At 38.0% G+C, this 16,759-nt stretch overlaps 1 protein-coding gene and 1 long non-coding RNA gene across 3 annotated transcripts in view; both read right to left on the bottom strand.

Annotated features, from left to right (window-relative positions):
• Positions 1–1,204: 1,204 nt before the first annotated feature.
• LOC130917622 (uncharacterized) lies at positions 1,205–3,466 on the bottom strand. The gene is made up of 6 exons (XR_009063501.1): positions 3,196–3,466; positions 2,647–2,805; positions 2,209–2,332; positions 1,709–1,862; positions 1,496–1,606; positions 1,205–1,365 (listed from the first exon to the last, which is right to left on the bottom strand). It is a non-coding gene; the product is annotated as an uncharacterized LOC130917622 (long non-coding RNA).
• A 229-nt stretch (positions 3,467–3,695) lies between these two features.
• The window catches only part of alkbh8 (alkB homolog 8, tRNA methyltransferase), a 30,241-nt gene continuing 17,177 nt past the window's right edge, over positions 3,696–16,759 (bottom strand). Inside the window, exons 7-10 of one of the 2 annotated variants that reach the window (XM_057839556.1) lie at positions 16,491–16,651; positions 16,104–16,369; positions 13,481–13,630; positions 3,696–7,694 (exon numbers count right to left, since the gene is read on the bottom strand). In XM_057839556.1, the coding sequence (XP_057695539.1) occupies positions 7,074–7,694; positions 13,481–13,630; positions 16,104–16,369; positions 16,491–16,651 (1,198 nt within the window). In that variant the 3' untranslated portion in view covers positions 3,696–7,073. The remainder of the gene's footprint in view (positions 7,695–13,480; positions 13,631–16,103; positions 16,370–16,490; positions 16,652–16,759) is intronic. The other variant, XM_057839555.1, reaches the window with a different exon arrangement.

The raw sequence follows: 16,759 nt of genomic DNA, 5'->3' as shown, positions 1-16,759 counted from the left end.
CATGCGCGTTAAAGTTCTTCTTTTTTTTTTTTTTTTATTAATCGCGAATTTTAGTGCATACTGCCATCTACTGTATAAAAATGTACATCATCTACAGTTTGCCTCCACCCTTATCTGTGTATCAATATAGTAATAATAATTCTTTAAAAGAATTGAAAAAGTGCTTCCCTTACATACTTAAATGTCTTCCCCTCCCCTCCCCTCACCCCCAGTAACCCCTTCAGAGACCATTCACGCTGGTTAAATTTAAAAGAAAAACTTTAAACCTTACGGACTGTTATAACATACGTTTCTCAATGGTATTACAAATAGAAATTGTTATTGTAATAATGTACGAAGGCTTCAGAGTCCTAGATTTATATGGTGAGTATAGTTTAGTCCTTAACAGTAACAATTAAAAAGAGCCTCTATTTTGACTTTTTTATATTTAGTATATATACAAAATTTTGTTAAAGCCCATGCTTTGATTTAATTCTGCAGCTAAATCCAACAATAAAATGTTTTTGTTTTGTATATATTTTGGTATATTCGTAGTTTCATGTAATTTGCTGTGATTATAAAAAACAAAACATTATCACTGTCAAATTTATTGTTGTAATATTTCGACCATTTTATAAGGATTCAAGGATTTTTATTGTCTCATCAGTTCACATTTACATGTTAATGGTGAGAAATTAGAACTCAGGTCCCGTTTTAAAAGCAAATATAAATGCAGAGTGAGTATAAAAGAGCAAAATTGTAAGGTGCATACAAAAATAACAAGCAAGAAAGACAAAAACGCTGGATAGAAGTATAAAAATATGTAACTACTAAAACAATTTAGCAGTTGGCTGACTTGAGCTTGTTAGGGGCTAAGATGTTAGTGAGGTATATAGACATGATCATAGTAGTCCAGTAATATTGGGGGTCTACGGAGCATGGCAAGAGTTCAACAGTCTGACAGCTTTAGGGAAGAACAACAGAAAATTTATGACAACACTGAAAACTATGTGGCAGTCATTCTTTAGTCCAAAATACATAATACAAACCTACAAATGCATAAATATAATTAGAAATACTCTTGAGGATAAACAGTAGAGAAGGTGAATAAACAAATAAAAGCTGTAAGGTGACATTTATTGCTGTATTAAATTTAGGGGGAAAAAAAAAGTTTCATAGGAAAGCATCCAATGATTATGCCGTAGATTGAAGAAAACAAAATGCCTTAAGCTGAAACAGTTTTAATGTGCATGTGTAGAACAAACTCAAACAAAAACATTAAAGTTTAATGCATTGGACAGCAGGAACAACTGCAGTATCCTGTAGGTGTTTCCTCCTCGCAGTAAAACGCCGTTACTTTACCCCTTTTCTCCTCTCCAACAAATCCTATAAAAGAACATAAAAACACTGAGAAATACCGTTTCCAAGCACTGTGGCTTTTCCACCATGTCTATGCTTTGTTGAGATATTAAGTGTCTCTAATGACACCAAGATAAGCTTACACAGTGCAACTCACCTCGTGGGGATTGTTTGAACTGCTCCCCATACCCATGGCAGATCTCAATGGTGTACATGTTGTAATACTCTCTCCTGAATTCTGCACAGAACCTGCTCCATGTCCAGACACCTGTGGGATAAAAAAAAATCACATTTACATAAATAGCTTGTAGACAAATGTGACAACAGCACAAAAAAAGTACATGTCATTGCATTTTACTGAAGTACTTACTGTTAAGCCATTTAAAATGTGGCCGTCTTCTGAAGGAGTCTGGAGAACCAAGGTCTCTGATTCTGGACCACACAAGCGCCAATGTGCATATAGCACGGTCACCTTCCCGAAGGACAACTTTTTCATGTATGTTGGCAGTCAATACTTCTGGCAACTGTAATATAGGTGAGCCGACAATGAAAAAGTATCAAATTTATTAAAAAACAAACGTTTAAAATGTAATTGGCTTCTCATGACAATTACTAAACTCCCTGCGCAATACTGCCTCATTGGGCCCTGTCTCTAATTATAATTACTAGTATAGCAGTTATGTCCTCAATTTAGATCAAAGGAAATTATGTCCAGGATTAGGCAGCTGTCAGTGTCATCCTCAACCTTTCAAAGAAGACATAATTTACACATGACATGCAGGTGAACGTTATGACCAGGTAAGCAATCAATTGCAGTGATGACCATTCCCCTTATCAACATTGATTGATTATCTTGTAGTTTTCTTTTACCTGTCTGATTGAAGTTTAGTAAGATATAGAGGGGGTTGCCTTTGGAACCCTGAAGACAGGCTGTAGAGATCCCTGAAGAAGAGGGGACGCTTTCTCTGTCCAGAAGGCAAATCTGTGCCCATGCCTTTAAAAAGAAATGCAAATAAATCCATGCCCAATACCTCCCAATGTTCTTTGACATAAGTGTCACAAAATGAAAAACAGACCACCAAAAAGGCTTTAAAAATGTGACAATATTTGATAATTTTTCAGAAAAAAAAAAAAAAAAATTATTTACAATATTTCTACAATTCTGAAAAGGAGGATGGTCTAATATCGTAATGTCTGTTGAGAAGTGAAAACAATCCATTTGTGCTTCAATATAAATCATTACTTTAGATGAAATAAATTTCATGTAACGCTTCTGATTTAACTTAGTTGCTCAATTAAGGCATTTACCCATTCATTGATGTCCTGAATCATTGTTGGCCAATAGAAGCTAGAAATGGCCTCGACGCCGCTCTAGTTCCCAGAGTTATTTTGACACTCCATGAGGATAGTCTGCTTCCCCTTTGACTTGATGACCAGGCGCATATATTTCATTGGGGGGTCTTTTATCTGTTGGACGAAAATTAAAAAAGCAAAGAGATTCTTAAAATTCAGTAGATTAAAATGACCACCACCTGACAGAGATCAATAATAATAAATAAATAAAACTCAGCTCTGGACCTTCTCCCACCTGACATTCACAACAGTTTCACTTATTTTTATTATAACATCTCATATCTTTCTCATTTTCTACTTAAAAAACAAAAATAGAAAAAGTGCCTCTTTTTTTCAATGATTTCAATATCTTTATAAATAGTTTATGGAGCTGCGTTTTTTAAATGGCATAAAAAATAGTTACTTGGCCTATAAAGGATTAAAAAAACGTAGAGGCTCATATATTCATGACCCTCTTTTCAGACCTATAACACAAATTGCCAGTATAACATCAGTTTTACTTACCTTTAACAATGAAATCACGCACCATTCGTCGAATCTTACGGCGCCCACTTGAGTAGTTGGAAGCGTTCCGTCGACCAGGTACCTTGGAAGATGCTAGGTATCCACATTCATCTTCTCGGATCACTCGAAGTATCTATTAAGACATATTCAAGCATTTCATGCTACTCGAAGATAGCGGCGTACACACACGCATAAAAAACCCTCAATGTCCGAGCCTAACGCATAAATCTATATCTCCCGTCATCCCTCGGGAGAAAATGGCGTTGATCTGCGCGTGCGCAGTAGCAAACCGTCACAATCGATGCACCCGTCACGATCGGGTAATGACACTGCGAAGCGGTCTTTGGTGATTCGTTCGGCAACGTCACTTCCCGTTCACTAACCGAACGATTCATTTGGGTGGGGAGGGAGATGAGGGGGGCGAACGATTCGTTGAACGATTCGTTTGAACGAATCGTTTTACTGAACGAACCGGAATGGATTCGTTTACTCAAGTGAACGACAGATCCCGTCACTAGTAGGCTTAAAGTAGAACAATAAAAGTTTTTTTTCCCCCTCCAAATATGAATGAAGAGTTCAAAGATATGGTCATTGGGCAAGTCTTGGCCATGTGTGTTTAAGAAATGGCTGCAGGCCAACTACCAGAGGTGGGTAGAGTAGCCAAAAAATTTACTCAAGTACGTATGACTAGCGTCACTTCCAAATAATATTACTCAAGTATAAACATATTAGTTGAAAAGAATACTCAAGTATTGAGTAACATTGAGAGTAACTTCTTACAATGTCAGATTTTCAGATTTTTTTAATCAAAGGTAATTTTTTTTTTTTCTCAGCACAACTTCACATGTATGAACTGTTATTCTTATACTGTACTATAACCAATTACATGATAATGTTAGGCCAAAAAGATGACACAAAAATCATCGAATTCAGACCAGAACAACACTGGAAACATCCCCCGTCCGAAGCGCATAAGCGCCCTCTAGTGGAGAAAAACATTGTTACCTCTGATTGGTATAACAGGGTCATGTGGTTATTGTTGTGACCCCTTATAGGTAAAACCGAGACAGACACTTTCGGCATCTCTGGCAAAAATATGAAGTCAATAAGTAGAATAAACAAAAAAAAAATGTAACTCTAGTGTAGCCAAAATAGCTGAGTAGCGTTTCTTCTTAAAACAATCTACACAAGTAAAAAGTATTGCGTAGTAAAACTACTCTAATAAGTACATTTTTCTCAAAAAGTTATTCAAGTACTGTAACGGAGTAGATGTAACCCGTTACTACCCACCACTGCCAACTACATGCCAAATAGATGCTTTAGGCATCTCTTTATCCGTAAAAATAAATACATTAAACATCAAATTCTGACAGGTTTATAAAAATAAACTTTCAAAATAAGAATTGGAACGGTAATTCGCTTAGATATTAGCTCAGCTATATTAATTTTGAATTTGAAGGAAAAAAAATCTGTTTTATCATCGAATTCTGTGACTGCACATGAGCAACTTGTTGGGCTTGGTCCTTTAGGAAGGTTAAGAACCACTGGTCTTGAATGACCAAACCGCATCTCTTTACAGCAACATTAAAGCAATTGTTCGGGATTTTTTACATTAGGCTTAATCTTCGAGTTAACGTCGGTTTGATTAGTCGGTGGAGTTGATTTCAACAGTTTGTCAATCAATCAATCAATCAACTTTATTTGTATAGCACATTTAAAAAATCCGCCAAGGAGTCCAAAGTGCTTTACATACCATAAAACAGCAAAGTAAGTTAACTTTCAAAGATAAAACAAACACATAAAAATAAAATAAACAAACAGTCATTGCACATTAAAAGCTGAAGAAAAATACAATGTTTTAAGGCGTGATTTAAAATCCGTAAGTGAAGGGGCCTGTCTAATAGTAAGTGGTAATTGGTTCCACAGCCTGGGTGCCATCACTGCAAATGCACGGTCACCCCTAAGCTTCAGCCTTGATCTTGGGACTTCTAGAAGCAGGTGGTCATCTGATCTGAGGGTTCTGGTTGGACTGTAAGGCTGAAGCAGTTCTGACAGATATGGCGGCGCAAGATTATTCAAACATTTAAAAACAAATAATAATATCTTAAAATGTATTCGGTAATGTACTGGGAGCCAGTGAAGAGATGCTAAAATCGGGGTTATATGTTCGCGCCTGCGGGTTTTAGTTAGGAGTCGAGCAGCAGAGTTTTGCACAAGTTGTTGACGGGCCAGTGCAGCCTGACCGACGCCTGCACACAAAGAATTACCATAATTCAGTCGAGTTATGACAAAAGCATGGATCAGCTTCTCCAAATCAGAACGTGAAACAATAGATTTCACCTTAGCAATCTGGCGAAGCTCATAAAAACAGTCACAGACAACGCAAGAAATCTGCTTTTCAAATTTAAAATCGGAATCAAATTGGACCCCTAGATTTTTGACACAGTTCTTAAGAAATGGAGACAATGAACCGAGGTCAACATTCAGGAAGGCCTGGCTATTTGGTCTGAACACCATGACTTCAGTCTTGCTGTCATTCAAACTTAAAAAAGTAATAACTTACAAAAAGTAATTTGTTAGTTTCAGGGTTGCGGAGTGGCTAAGTTTGCGCGAGTCAATGCTGCCATCTTAGCAATGTCAATAAAATAACGATATCAACAGATCTTAGTCAAATACGTAAATTCAAAATGCAGACCACTGTTCCAAATATCCATGCGGTCAAAACAATGACACACCAAACTGCCGTAGTTCATTTTATTCTGCCGGACTGTTTTTTTTTTTAGATGTGTAATGCGGCCACAATAGAGAGTAGTGCTTCGGCCACTCGTGCACATGCTGCATTCAAGGAAGGATGGAAGACTGACTTATCCCACTCAGATGGTACCAGCGTAGCGTTCTAAGCAAATGTAAACAGCAAGATGGCTGATTCCGACAAAGCGTAAGCGATCAAATAGTCGAGGAAAAACGACAGCTAAGGTAAATAGCACACACTGTAAACTGCCTTCTTTTGTTTTACTATTGATGGTCCGCTTTTAAACGGGCAGCGCCATTTTATCGAGTGACATCAGAATGAAGAAACTCGTGAAGTTGGGGTACTTTCCCCCACCCCTGACTTCGCGACTAGGGCCTCGCAGTTCGAGTGGCGTTTTAATGATATTTTTCCTGGTGGGAGGTTGGAAAACTCCAACCTCCCACCACCCTCGAATGCAGCATCAGTCTATTGAGTCTTGACGAAACAACGGCAACACGTTGAAATGTGCATTCAAAGGCTGTGGAACCAGACAGAAGAAATGGGCAAAAGAAAAATTTCCACAAGTTCCCTATGAAGAATGAGAAACAATATAAACTGTGGTTACATGCTGCTGGCTAAGACATAAACACACAGGTGGAAAAAATATCACTCCGCTCTGCAGCCTGTTCCCTGCAGAGTTGCTGGATTACAAAGTTTGCTGTTCATACTACAATTATTGACTTGCAATGCTAAGTTTTAATAACTTTATCCTTAAAACATAGCCAACACTATTGGTTGCACTGGTCATCGGTGATTCTCATCCATGTGTGTTGTTTTTTTATTGGTATGCTAAGATGTGACCATTGACTCACGCTATCTTAGCCACTCCAGAGCACTAAAAAAAAAATCAACTCCACCGACTAATTAACCCTCCGCTAACTCCAAGATTAAGCCGAATGTCAAAAAGTCTGAACTTCCCCTTGAAAACCTTTATAGATTGCTAATAGGCAGAGAGGTCTGCACTCAAATGAGTGACATTATGCTTCCATCATATATTCAGTTGGACTAGTCTACTAAAATACTCGAAGATATTGCACCTTTGAACTACATTCTTTTTCGGAAATGTAGAGCCCCATAATAACAGATTTCAACTTAGAGAGTCCTTCTCTAAAATGACACACCAGTTGCCCTGGTCATGGTAGCTACTCTGCAGTTTGATCCCCTTCACCTGCACACACAACTGCTCTAATTCTCCCTGCTGGAATACATGGTAATAACGGTGGAAAACGGGCGCCGGGCTCGTCTGCCTCTGTGAATCATGTTGCCTGTCAGCATTACTGTGGGATAGAACGCTAGAGTCAGGGTTGTCTGGACAAGTATCTGTTGAAAACTTTGTTATATTTGTTTTTGTCTCTCCCAAATCACCCTCCCTTTTTCTTCCTTTCCCCTCTTTCAGATGCCATGGTACCAGAAGGTCCTGTGAGTCGAAGGCTGTCCGATTAATATGAACACTCAGTTTGTCATGAGTCACTGTGTAATCATCTGCAGGTCTTTTCTTGTAATCTTCAAGGTTTCTTCTGGCACAGGCACTGGGTTTCCTCTCAGGCTCATTGGTTACATCACATATGTTGTTCCTAGGATTGTTATCTTTGAGGTACTTGGACTTCTGCTGCTTGTACTCTTGCTCAAAAGCCCAGACATATATGAGAGCACGACCCCCGGGTTTCAAAAGTCTCACCAACTCAGTCACAGCTGCTAAGCGGCGTTCCTACAACACAATAAAAAAATTAAAAAATAAACTAAAATACAGGCACTCAGGTTACTATTAAAGCTGTGCCGTATCATACCGTATTATTTGTGGTGATATGAATTTTGAAATATCAAGGTAGTTAGGCTGCAGCGATATGGTGAAGTCAGACATTAAGGAAAACATCATTACAGACAAATGAGTATTTAAGTAGGAATGCACCGAAAATCTTCGGTCGAGCACTTATGATTTTTTTGTGGGGACCGAAGAATTAGTGCAGACTTGCTAGTCAGTGACGTCGTTTCACAGGTAGCACAGACTGCCAGTGAAAGTTTTAAGTTTAAGCAAAATAGTGTAAAATATCTGGAGTTTGTTAGTTTGTAGTACGCTCCATGCACATTCTCGTATGGTGTAAAGTTCTTGAGCCTGAATTTTTTTTCCAAATTAAATTATGCTAGCTTCCGCTAGATGTTTGTTGTTAGGACAGACACATCCGATTCGATTGCACGTATTTAAACTGTCGTCGTAGGCGCAGCTCCCAAATCCCAAATCCCAAATTTAAAATATAATCATATACCAAAATATAATATTGGGCACTGTCACGTCTAATGAGAGGTAGGCTCTTTGCCCAGTGTCTGGGGCGGGGGTGTTTGATGGCCTATGGGGGTTGGATGGCCTAGGAATGTCACTAACTGCATCTTGATATGACATCTTGGTGTTCCTTGATGTTGTGAATGCCAAAACGTAAAATTAGAGTTCAAATTTTTAACTGTGGTATGAAAAAGTATCTGAACCTTTTGGAGTTTCTCACATTTCTGCATAAAATCCCCATAAAATGTGATCTGATCTTTGTTAAAATCACACAGATGGAAAAAAAACTGTCTGCTTTAAATAAAACCACCCACAAAATATTAAATGTGATGGTTCACTTACTTATTTGCCCCTTTCTGTCATTACTTGCATACTATCCCTATTAAAATATGAAAACCTATAAGTGATTGGGTGGTTGTAGTTAAAGCAGACTTTTTTTCATCTGTGTGATTTTGACTAAGATCAGATCACATTTGATGGTGATTTTGTGCAGAAATGTGAGAAACTCCAAAAGGTTCAGATACTTTTTCATACCACTGTAGTTCACATTGATGTTACATTTGACTTCAGAGGTTAAAAACTAACTGGCCTTTTTTTTTTTTTTTTTTTTAATCCTTTTAAAGCTGTGTCAGGTATTTACTGTAGTGCTGCAACGATTAATCGATTAACTCGATAGAAAAAAGCTTTGAATCAAATTTTGCCGCTTCGATGATTTGTTTGATTAGAATGGCGTTGTAATGGTTTGTTTTGAAAGTTTTTGCATTTAGTTCGATTGATTTGGGTGGATACACTGCCCTTTAGTGGCAACTGTGAAGACGACATAACTCATCTAACTACTGAATCCAACTGCTCCCGTTAAGGCCAACATAAGGCTGTAAGTTTTTGTTTGAGCTAATATGATTGTTTATGCATTCATGCTTTTATGCATTCATGATTTAGTTTAGAAGTACATTTTGGAACTTTTGGTGGGGGAATATGCGTTTCAACAATTTGTTAAGAGCTTTGTAAAAACAAAAAGTTTGCATTTTATAGCATTTAGGCTAGCAGACATTTGCTATGCAAGTTACCCCATTTTTCTTTCATTATACTTACTATATCTCAAGCTAGGCTGCACTCAATTTTGTTTGTTTAGAAACACGACACGTTTAAGCCTGTCGCAATATGCAATAATTCCATTTATCGCACGGTAAATAAAAATGAAGGCGATAATTTTTCCGCTGCGATATATCGCCTCGCGTGCACCTGCGTGCGCGCGTGCGCCTGACGTGCTGTTAAAAGTTCGGCTTCCTTGTTACCAACTACACAAAATGCATTTTAGTTCTGTTTTTAGTGTAGTGCAGTTTAAGTTTAGTGCAGGTGGAGCAAAAAAAAGAAAAGGTGACGCTTACCATTGAAATGAAGACATTAATGATAGCAAAATATAAGTAGGCATCCATGAACTCGGTCGTAAAATGCCGCTCTCGGCCGGCGGTCCCCCTCCGTTCGCCAGTCTTTATAAGTTAAGGTAACAGTTCTCATTGTGGTAACATCGCCTAAGAAATCGCCAGCTTCGTCAGGTTTCAAATCATTTATTCCATCAACTCACCGAGTGTCCACTGCTGTTGACGCCAGGATCGAAACAGAAAGTAAAATAGGGCTCTCCTGCTCACAGTCAGCCCCGCGGTGCGTTCAGGTACACTAAAAAAAGTCCGCCACATTACGCGGTGGGTTCAGGTACACAAAAAAAAAGTCCGCCACATTGGAAGCCGATTCGTTACATAATTACAGGTACTGTGCTGTATTATTGTTATTATTGCTATTATTATATTATTGTTATTCTGATTTTTATTCATATTTTATTTGTTTTGCTCATTGTAATTGCTATTTGCAATTGTAACAGCAGTATTTATTTAGGATGTCATGTGGGTTTTTGGGCTGTGGAATGAATTATTGGAATTATAATGTATTCTTATGGGAAAATCCTGCTTGACATACGACCATTTCGACTTACAAACAAGCTCCTGGAACGAATTAACTCCGTATGTAGAGGTACCACTGTATTACACATGAAACGCCATAGCAGAAGCTATGAGGCGAAACGTTTTCATTTGCCTAGGTGCTTAAATTATTAAGTGGAATTTTATTTTTCTTAAAAAACACATTTTATTTCTTCTGTGTTTCTGTGCAGTATTAACATTGTTGTCTTTTCCTAAAAAGTATTTTTTAATTTAAGCGTAAACATTTATTGCATTTAAATGGGTGCACATGATCTATTAATATATACTGTATTCTTACAGTGTTATTGTATTTTTTTTTTAATTGGGGGGGTGCAATAATATCGCATATCGCAATAATTTATGAAATAAATTATCGCACACTAAAATTTGTTATCGCGACAGGCCTAGACACGTTAAGATTTTTTTTTCTTATCTTGGCAAGAGAGACGATGCAATGTTGCTTAAGCCTTTAAAGGTCTGTGCTGAGTGATCATCAGATGCTAAGTGTAATGCTAGCGTTAGCATTCGCTTCAGAATGGCGAGCATCCTCTTAAAACACTGGCCAGTCCAAAGCCATGTTTATACCTAGCAGGGTTTTTTTTTTGTTTCTTCCCTAATTCGTCCGGAAAAAAATAATAACATCTACAGCCAAACACATTCATTTGTTTTTCAGTACATTCATAACAATGCACCAAAAATAACTGTCCATAATACCCCCATCGTTCGCATGTGTTCTTCAATATAAATCACTGGAATAGTTTGTAAAACCTCCATCCTTCGCATGTGTTCTTCAACATGAAGCAATGCAAGAGTTTGTAAATAAAAGGAAGCAAAAAGCACCTGTCTAATAATTTGAACCCACTACGAAGGTATCCATGTTTACTGCAAATGGAAACATTAGTCTCATGTGTGACGTAGGAACAAAGTTTTTTGCAGTCAGTGACATTTCTACGGTTAAATCTTTGGTTATAAGTGTCCACATGATGACATGACAAACGCAGAATTGCACATCTTCACTTTGGACGGAGTTTTCAAAAACCCTCGTTTTCAACGACAAAATGTGCGTGTGCATTAAACCGTAGTAAAAGTTCTTCTTTTTGCCAAATACCCTGCTACATGTAGACATGGCTTAAAGCAGAACCACTAGGCTTTTTTTGGTCAGTAAGTCTGGAGGATGTTAAATGCTCGGGCAAATTATTATTATTATTATTTAACATATTTAGTGGCTTCTTTTAAGGTTTAATTGAAAATAATATACTGCTTTTCCTGCTGAGTGTGTATTATCATCACCAAGTTGGCGTTGTCCTTGTAGACGCTACAGTATGTGCTCGTCTGTCTATGTTCATTTGATTTTGTTGGAAACCTTTATTTATTTTTGCACTAAAACTTTGAATATTAAAGACGAAAATGTTTTGAGTAACTGTCGACTAAAACTTAGGGGTGTAACAGTACACAAAAATCTCGGTTCGGTACGTACCTCGGTTTTGAGGTCACGGTTCGGTTCCTTTTCGGTACAGTAAGAAAACAAAATGCAAAATATAAATGTGGTAGTTGTTTATTACACACATTTGTGCTTTCAACAATAGGAAAATTAGCCTATACAAAGCTAGAATTCTGCTCAAAAAGTAGCGTGTATTTAAAGATAATCCAACAAAAATATGCCTTTCAGACCCCGTGTATTGGTCAGCTTTCTTTCTGAAAGAAAGACGAAAAAAGAAGTCCTGTGCTAAAGAGAAAAGCAATCCCCATGACAAAGATTTTAACATGTATTTTACAAATGAAATGCCTCAATGAATCTTTTTTTTTTTTCTTATGAACGGTTTTCAAAAGCTTTATTGGTGGATTTTCTCAATTAAAGCGCCGCACAGAAATTAATAAATTTAATTGTGTAAGCAGGATCTGTGTATTACGTATTCTTATTATTTAATTACAGGTGTTTTAGCTCATTTCAATTTATTTTATTTGAATGGGCTTTTATTTTATTATGTGTTTATACTTTCCAAATATGATGTAGAATTCATTTATATTGTATATTTTATGTTGTATAACTTTCGTTCCAATGTGAATATTAGTTCCTACTTGTTTTGTTGTGGTAGGAGGGTTTTGTATTGAACACGGGGCCGTGTTGGTTATTATTATAGCAGAGAAGACAGCAGTAAATCAACAAAGACAAGTCAACTGTGCCCCAATCTACCATTCAAGAGATCTGATGGACTCAAAAAGTGGGTTACGATTGCATATTAGTTTGAAAATCGACCGGATCCACCATATTTTTACACGAGTGACTTCCGGACTGCCCGATCCTAGCTACCGGTAGTAGTATTGACGCAGGAGGGTCGCGTCTCGCTTCAAATAATAAACTCTGCCGTTCTTTTCGCGTGCGTCGTGTTGAGCTGCTTCTGGGACGCGTCTAACACGCGGCCGCACTGCGACTGGTGTGCATTGGCTGATTGACTTTAACGCCCTCGTTTCACTGCGTTGTTGCAGCGGCCACGTTGTTGCGCCGCTGACGTTTCTGGGTTATACTGTCCTACAGTGTTGGTCCTCATTATAGTAGAGAAGATGGAGTAAATATAATCTACACAAAGAAACTGTAACCCGATCGACTCACAGCCTCGAAAAGTAAGGGTTACATTACTTCAGAAACTCGTTCGGTACGCCTCCGTTCCGAACCGAGCACCACGTACCGAAATGATTCAATACAAATACATGTACCGTTACACCCTTACCAAAACTAGATGAAATTTGGATGAGATTTCGTCGACTTAAACTACCGTAGATGGAGACGAAGACATTTTGAAATGACTAAAACTAATGAGTGTTATTGTCCAAAAGACAGACAAAAATTAAATGGGCTGCCAAAAACAACACTAGTGATCATCACACAATAGATGTAACTCGTCGTGTAAGCATTAGATTCAACTTTAGGTGGCGAGCTTCCTCTTAAACGCTCGGACAACTTTTTTTTCTGAACACTTCTAGGTGGGTTTAATTGAAAATAATGCACTGCTAGACGCTACAATATGTGCTCGTATGTCCTATGTTCATTCGAAATTGTTGGAAACTTTCATTTATTTTTGGACTAATTTTGAATTTTACAGACAAAAACATTTTGAGTAACTGCCGACTAAAACTAAGCAAAGATGAACACATTTTGAAATGACTAAATATGACCAAGACTAATATATATTTTCGTCCAAAAGACTAAAAAGTGCTGCAAAAAAGAACATTTATACATACTGCTGTGGAAAAGTGGTGTATGACAGCTATAGAGATACAGGCGTCACAAGTGGCCGTGCGAAGTGGGACATGTAGGGCATCGGACACAAATGCCTGGAAACCTCGGTTGGCACAAATTTCAATGAGGGCGCTGCTCCTGTCGCAGCCCACCTTGAATATAAAAGAGAAGACATACATTACTATCAACAAATTATCTTCCACCAGCCAAAGAAGTGACCAGAAAAATTTTACAAAAAATATATCGCTGACATAGCATTGGTTTTTCAGAGGCCAAACCTAATTTTCCCTGAACCAGTTTCACGTAATTGAACAAAATATACAAATTATAGCAACCTAAACAATAATAATTTATAGTACAGGGGGGTCCATAAAGTCTCTTTACCATTTCAAAAATGTATTAAAAATGCAATTGATTAGATATTTTATTCACATTTGTTGTATTGTATTCAGCGTTTATTGAAGTTTTTTTTTTTTTTTTTTTAACCTCTTTTAATACACTTCTACATGGGCACCATTAGTTGCACGAAGCACAAATGACTCTTCTGCAAATGTTTACCTTGACCTTTTAACTGAATATGTGGCACCACAACTGAATGACCTTCAACCAACCATTTTTCAGCAAGATGGTGCACCACCACATTGGGGGCTGCATGTTCGAGGGTTCCTCAATCAAACATTTCCAGACTGATGGATTGGAAGGGATGGGCTAATTCCTTGGCCGCCACATTCACCAGATATCACTCCCCTGGACTTCTTTCTATGGGGCTATGTTAAAGATATCGTGTATCGAACAAAGATAAGGGACATTATTGACCTTGAGCGAAGGATTACTGATGCCATTGCCACAATTGATGAGGCTATGGCAAGAAATCGAGTACCATCTTGATGTATTTCGTGCAACTAATGCTGCCCATGTAGAAGTGTATTAAAAGAGGTAAAAAAAAAAAACTTCAATAAACGCTGACTACAATAGAACAAATCTGAATAAAATATCTAATCAATTGCATTTTTAATAAATTTTTGAAATGGTAAAGAGACTTTATGGACACCCTGTACATTGAGCTACAATTAGAAGACAAAATAAGATTTTTAAATTTTACAAGAAATCAATGAATTTTCGATACAGCTCCTTTTCATTAGACGTGCGTAAGCTCGAGCCTATCACAGATTTGATGGCCAGATACTTCATTCAAAATGAAAATTCATTTAATTTGATTGTCTGCAAATTGCAAGGTACCAAGGGCGTAAGTTTGCCGAGGGACGGTGGGGAAATAACACTACCAACTTTTAAGGATGCCAAAATTGTTTTATTATGATATTGTATACATTAAACTTTTAAGCAACCTTATTTGCATTATATGATGAGTTCAGTTATATTGGTAATTTAGATTGTCTTCCCATATGTTGTAAGTACAGAATAGACCCGACCATTATTAACTGAATTATTTTTATTATGTTCATACTTACGTTTGTTTTCACCTGCTGAATGAGCCTGTCCAACCCCCCCACCCCAACACACGTTTGATTGGCTGAGGACCCCCCCCCCCTTCCGCCAAACAGCCACAAACGCACACTCACACAGCCCTGACAGATTCCTGTCGAATAATGCCACCTCCTCCACCCCCTTTGAAAAGGAGGGATATTAGAAGTTTTTTTCGGCCAGCAGTAGCCACTGTAAGTAATGTAAAAAGACGTCAATGTTGTGGAGGTGGGAGAAACACCACTAATTTTGCTACTGAAAGTCCGACCTGCATCACAGTTAGCATAACATTAAACTGTGTGCACCTGCTAACCTGCAAAAACACTGCAGTCAGGCCAGCCTCCACAAGGAACAACGAAGTCAAGCTAGCTGTTCCTCATTTGGATCAGTGTTTGTTTTATGTGCATTACAGTAATGCAGCATGGTGGCTTCAGAGTGCAAACATGAACTAACATGGAAAAAAAAAATCTGTTAAATCAAATCACACATCAAAATTTCATTTTAGTACTTTGGTTCGAGTCTTTGGGTAGTCTAATATGCCTCAGATGTAGAATGGTCCTTGGATATCTCAGATTTTTTTTTAATGAATTTTTCCAAAATCACCTTTATATTACAATACTTTAGTTTGAGTGTAGGGGTGCTCCTGTGTCCCCAAGAACTAGACCCATTCTTGAATAGCTCCCCGTTTTGTAAGAAAGGGACTTGCTCTTCAAAATGTTTCTTTAGTTTGAATCAAACGTTGTATCACCTGAACCAATACACTTGAAAGTTAGCATAATTGAGATTTATTTTGAACCGTTCATTTAATCTATCCATTAATTAGGTTCATATTTGTGAGAAATGTAGCCCTGAACTCCGGTCAATAATCTGGTTTTATTAATGTCCTGTCCCCAATCAAAAGTGTACATGCAGGTTATGCAGTTATATCGTCTCTAGCAATGTTCAGACCAACCCTACGCTCTTACAGGGTACCATGGCACTAACTATGGACAAATTTGAGTTATCACAATGTGAAATTATAACTGGATGCCGTGTGTTGTTTGTTGTCAGTTGACATAACTCTTTCAGATACAGATCTTGTCAACGTGATCCGAGTCATACAAGAAAAATGACACGATCCCAGAAAAATAAAACGGTACTTACACTAATGACCTCTGGGTTGACACCCAGATACTTGCCATTTCCACAACCAACATCAGCCAGCACGTTTCCAGGCAAGAGCGAGGTCAAAAAGTGGCAGACACGTGGCCAAGGGGAGTGGCGCGTGTTGCTGAAGTGGGGGGCGATTGCATCATACACACGGTGAACGTACTCTGCCTCCAGACGGGCTGCATCACCCTGGCCTCGAGGAAGTGATGGTAGAGACGGTGGAGAAGGAGGTCCTTGACTATCGCAGGCAGATGGAAATGCTAAAATAGAGCAATGAAAAAAAATAACCTTAAGGCTTGAACTAAAATCATTGAACAGTAAATATTTACATATATTTTAAAAGCACTGCATCATGTCATCATTCACGAGAACAGGGCTCACCACAGCAGCAGGGTTCGTGTCTGATCTTGCGAAAAGTGAAAGACGTTCGGGTTCCCCTTTTGCTCAAGGTGAGATGGTTCAGAGCCCCATGGTCACATGTTGTAGGAGTCGAGAAATGCTGGTCCCAGGCTGGTACCATGTCAAATTTGCGAGGAGTGATTCTATTTTTTTTTTTTTAATGAACAAAATAAAGGTTGGTGTACATATGTTAACTTGGCCTCAAACACAATGGGAAATAGACAATCATATTTCCAGGCCAATATCAAATC

The sequence above is a fragment of the Corythoichthys intestinalis genome, chromosome 6 (assembly GCF_030265065.1).
Source record: "Corythoichthys intestinalis isolate RoL2023-P3 chromosome 6, ASM3026506v1, whole genome shotgun sequence".
Classification (NCBI taxonomy): Eukaryota; Metazoa; Chordata; class Actinopteri; order Syngnathiformes; family Syngnathidae; genus Corythoichthys; species Corythoichthys intestinalis.
Note: the sequence above shows the minus strand (reverse complement) of the source record. Positions and strands in the feature narration are given on the sequence as shown.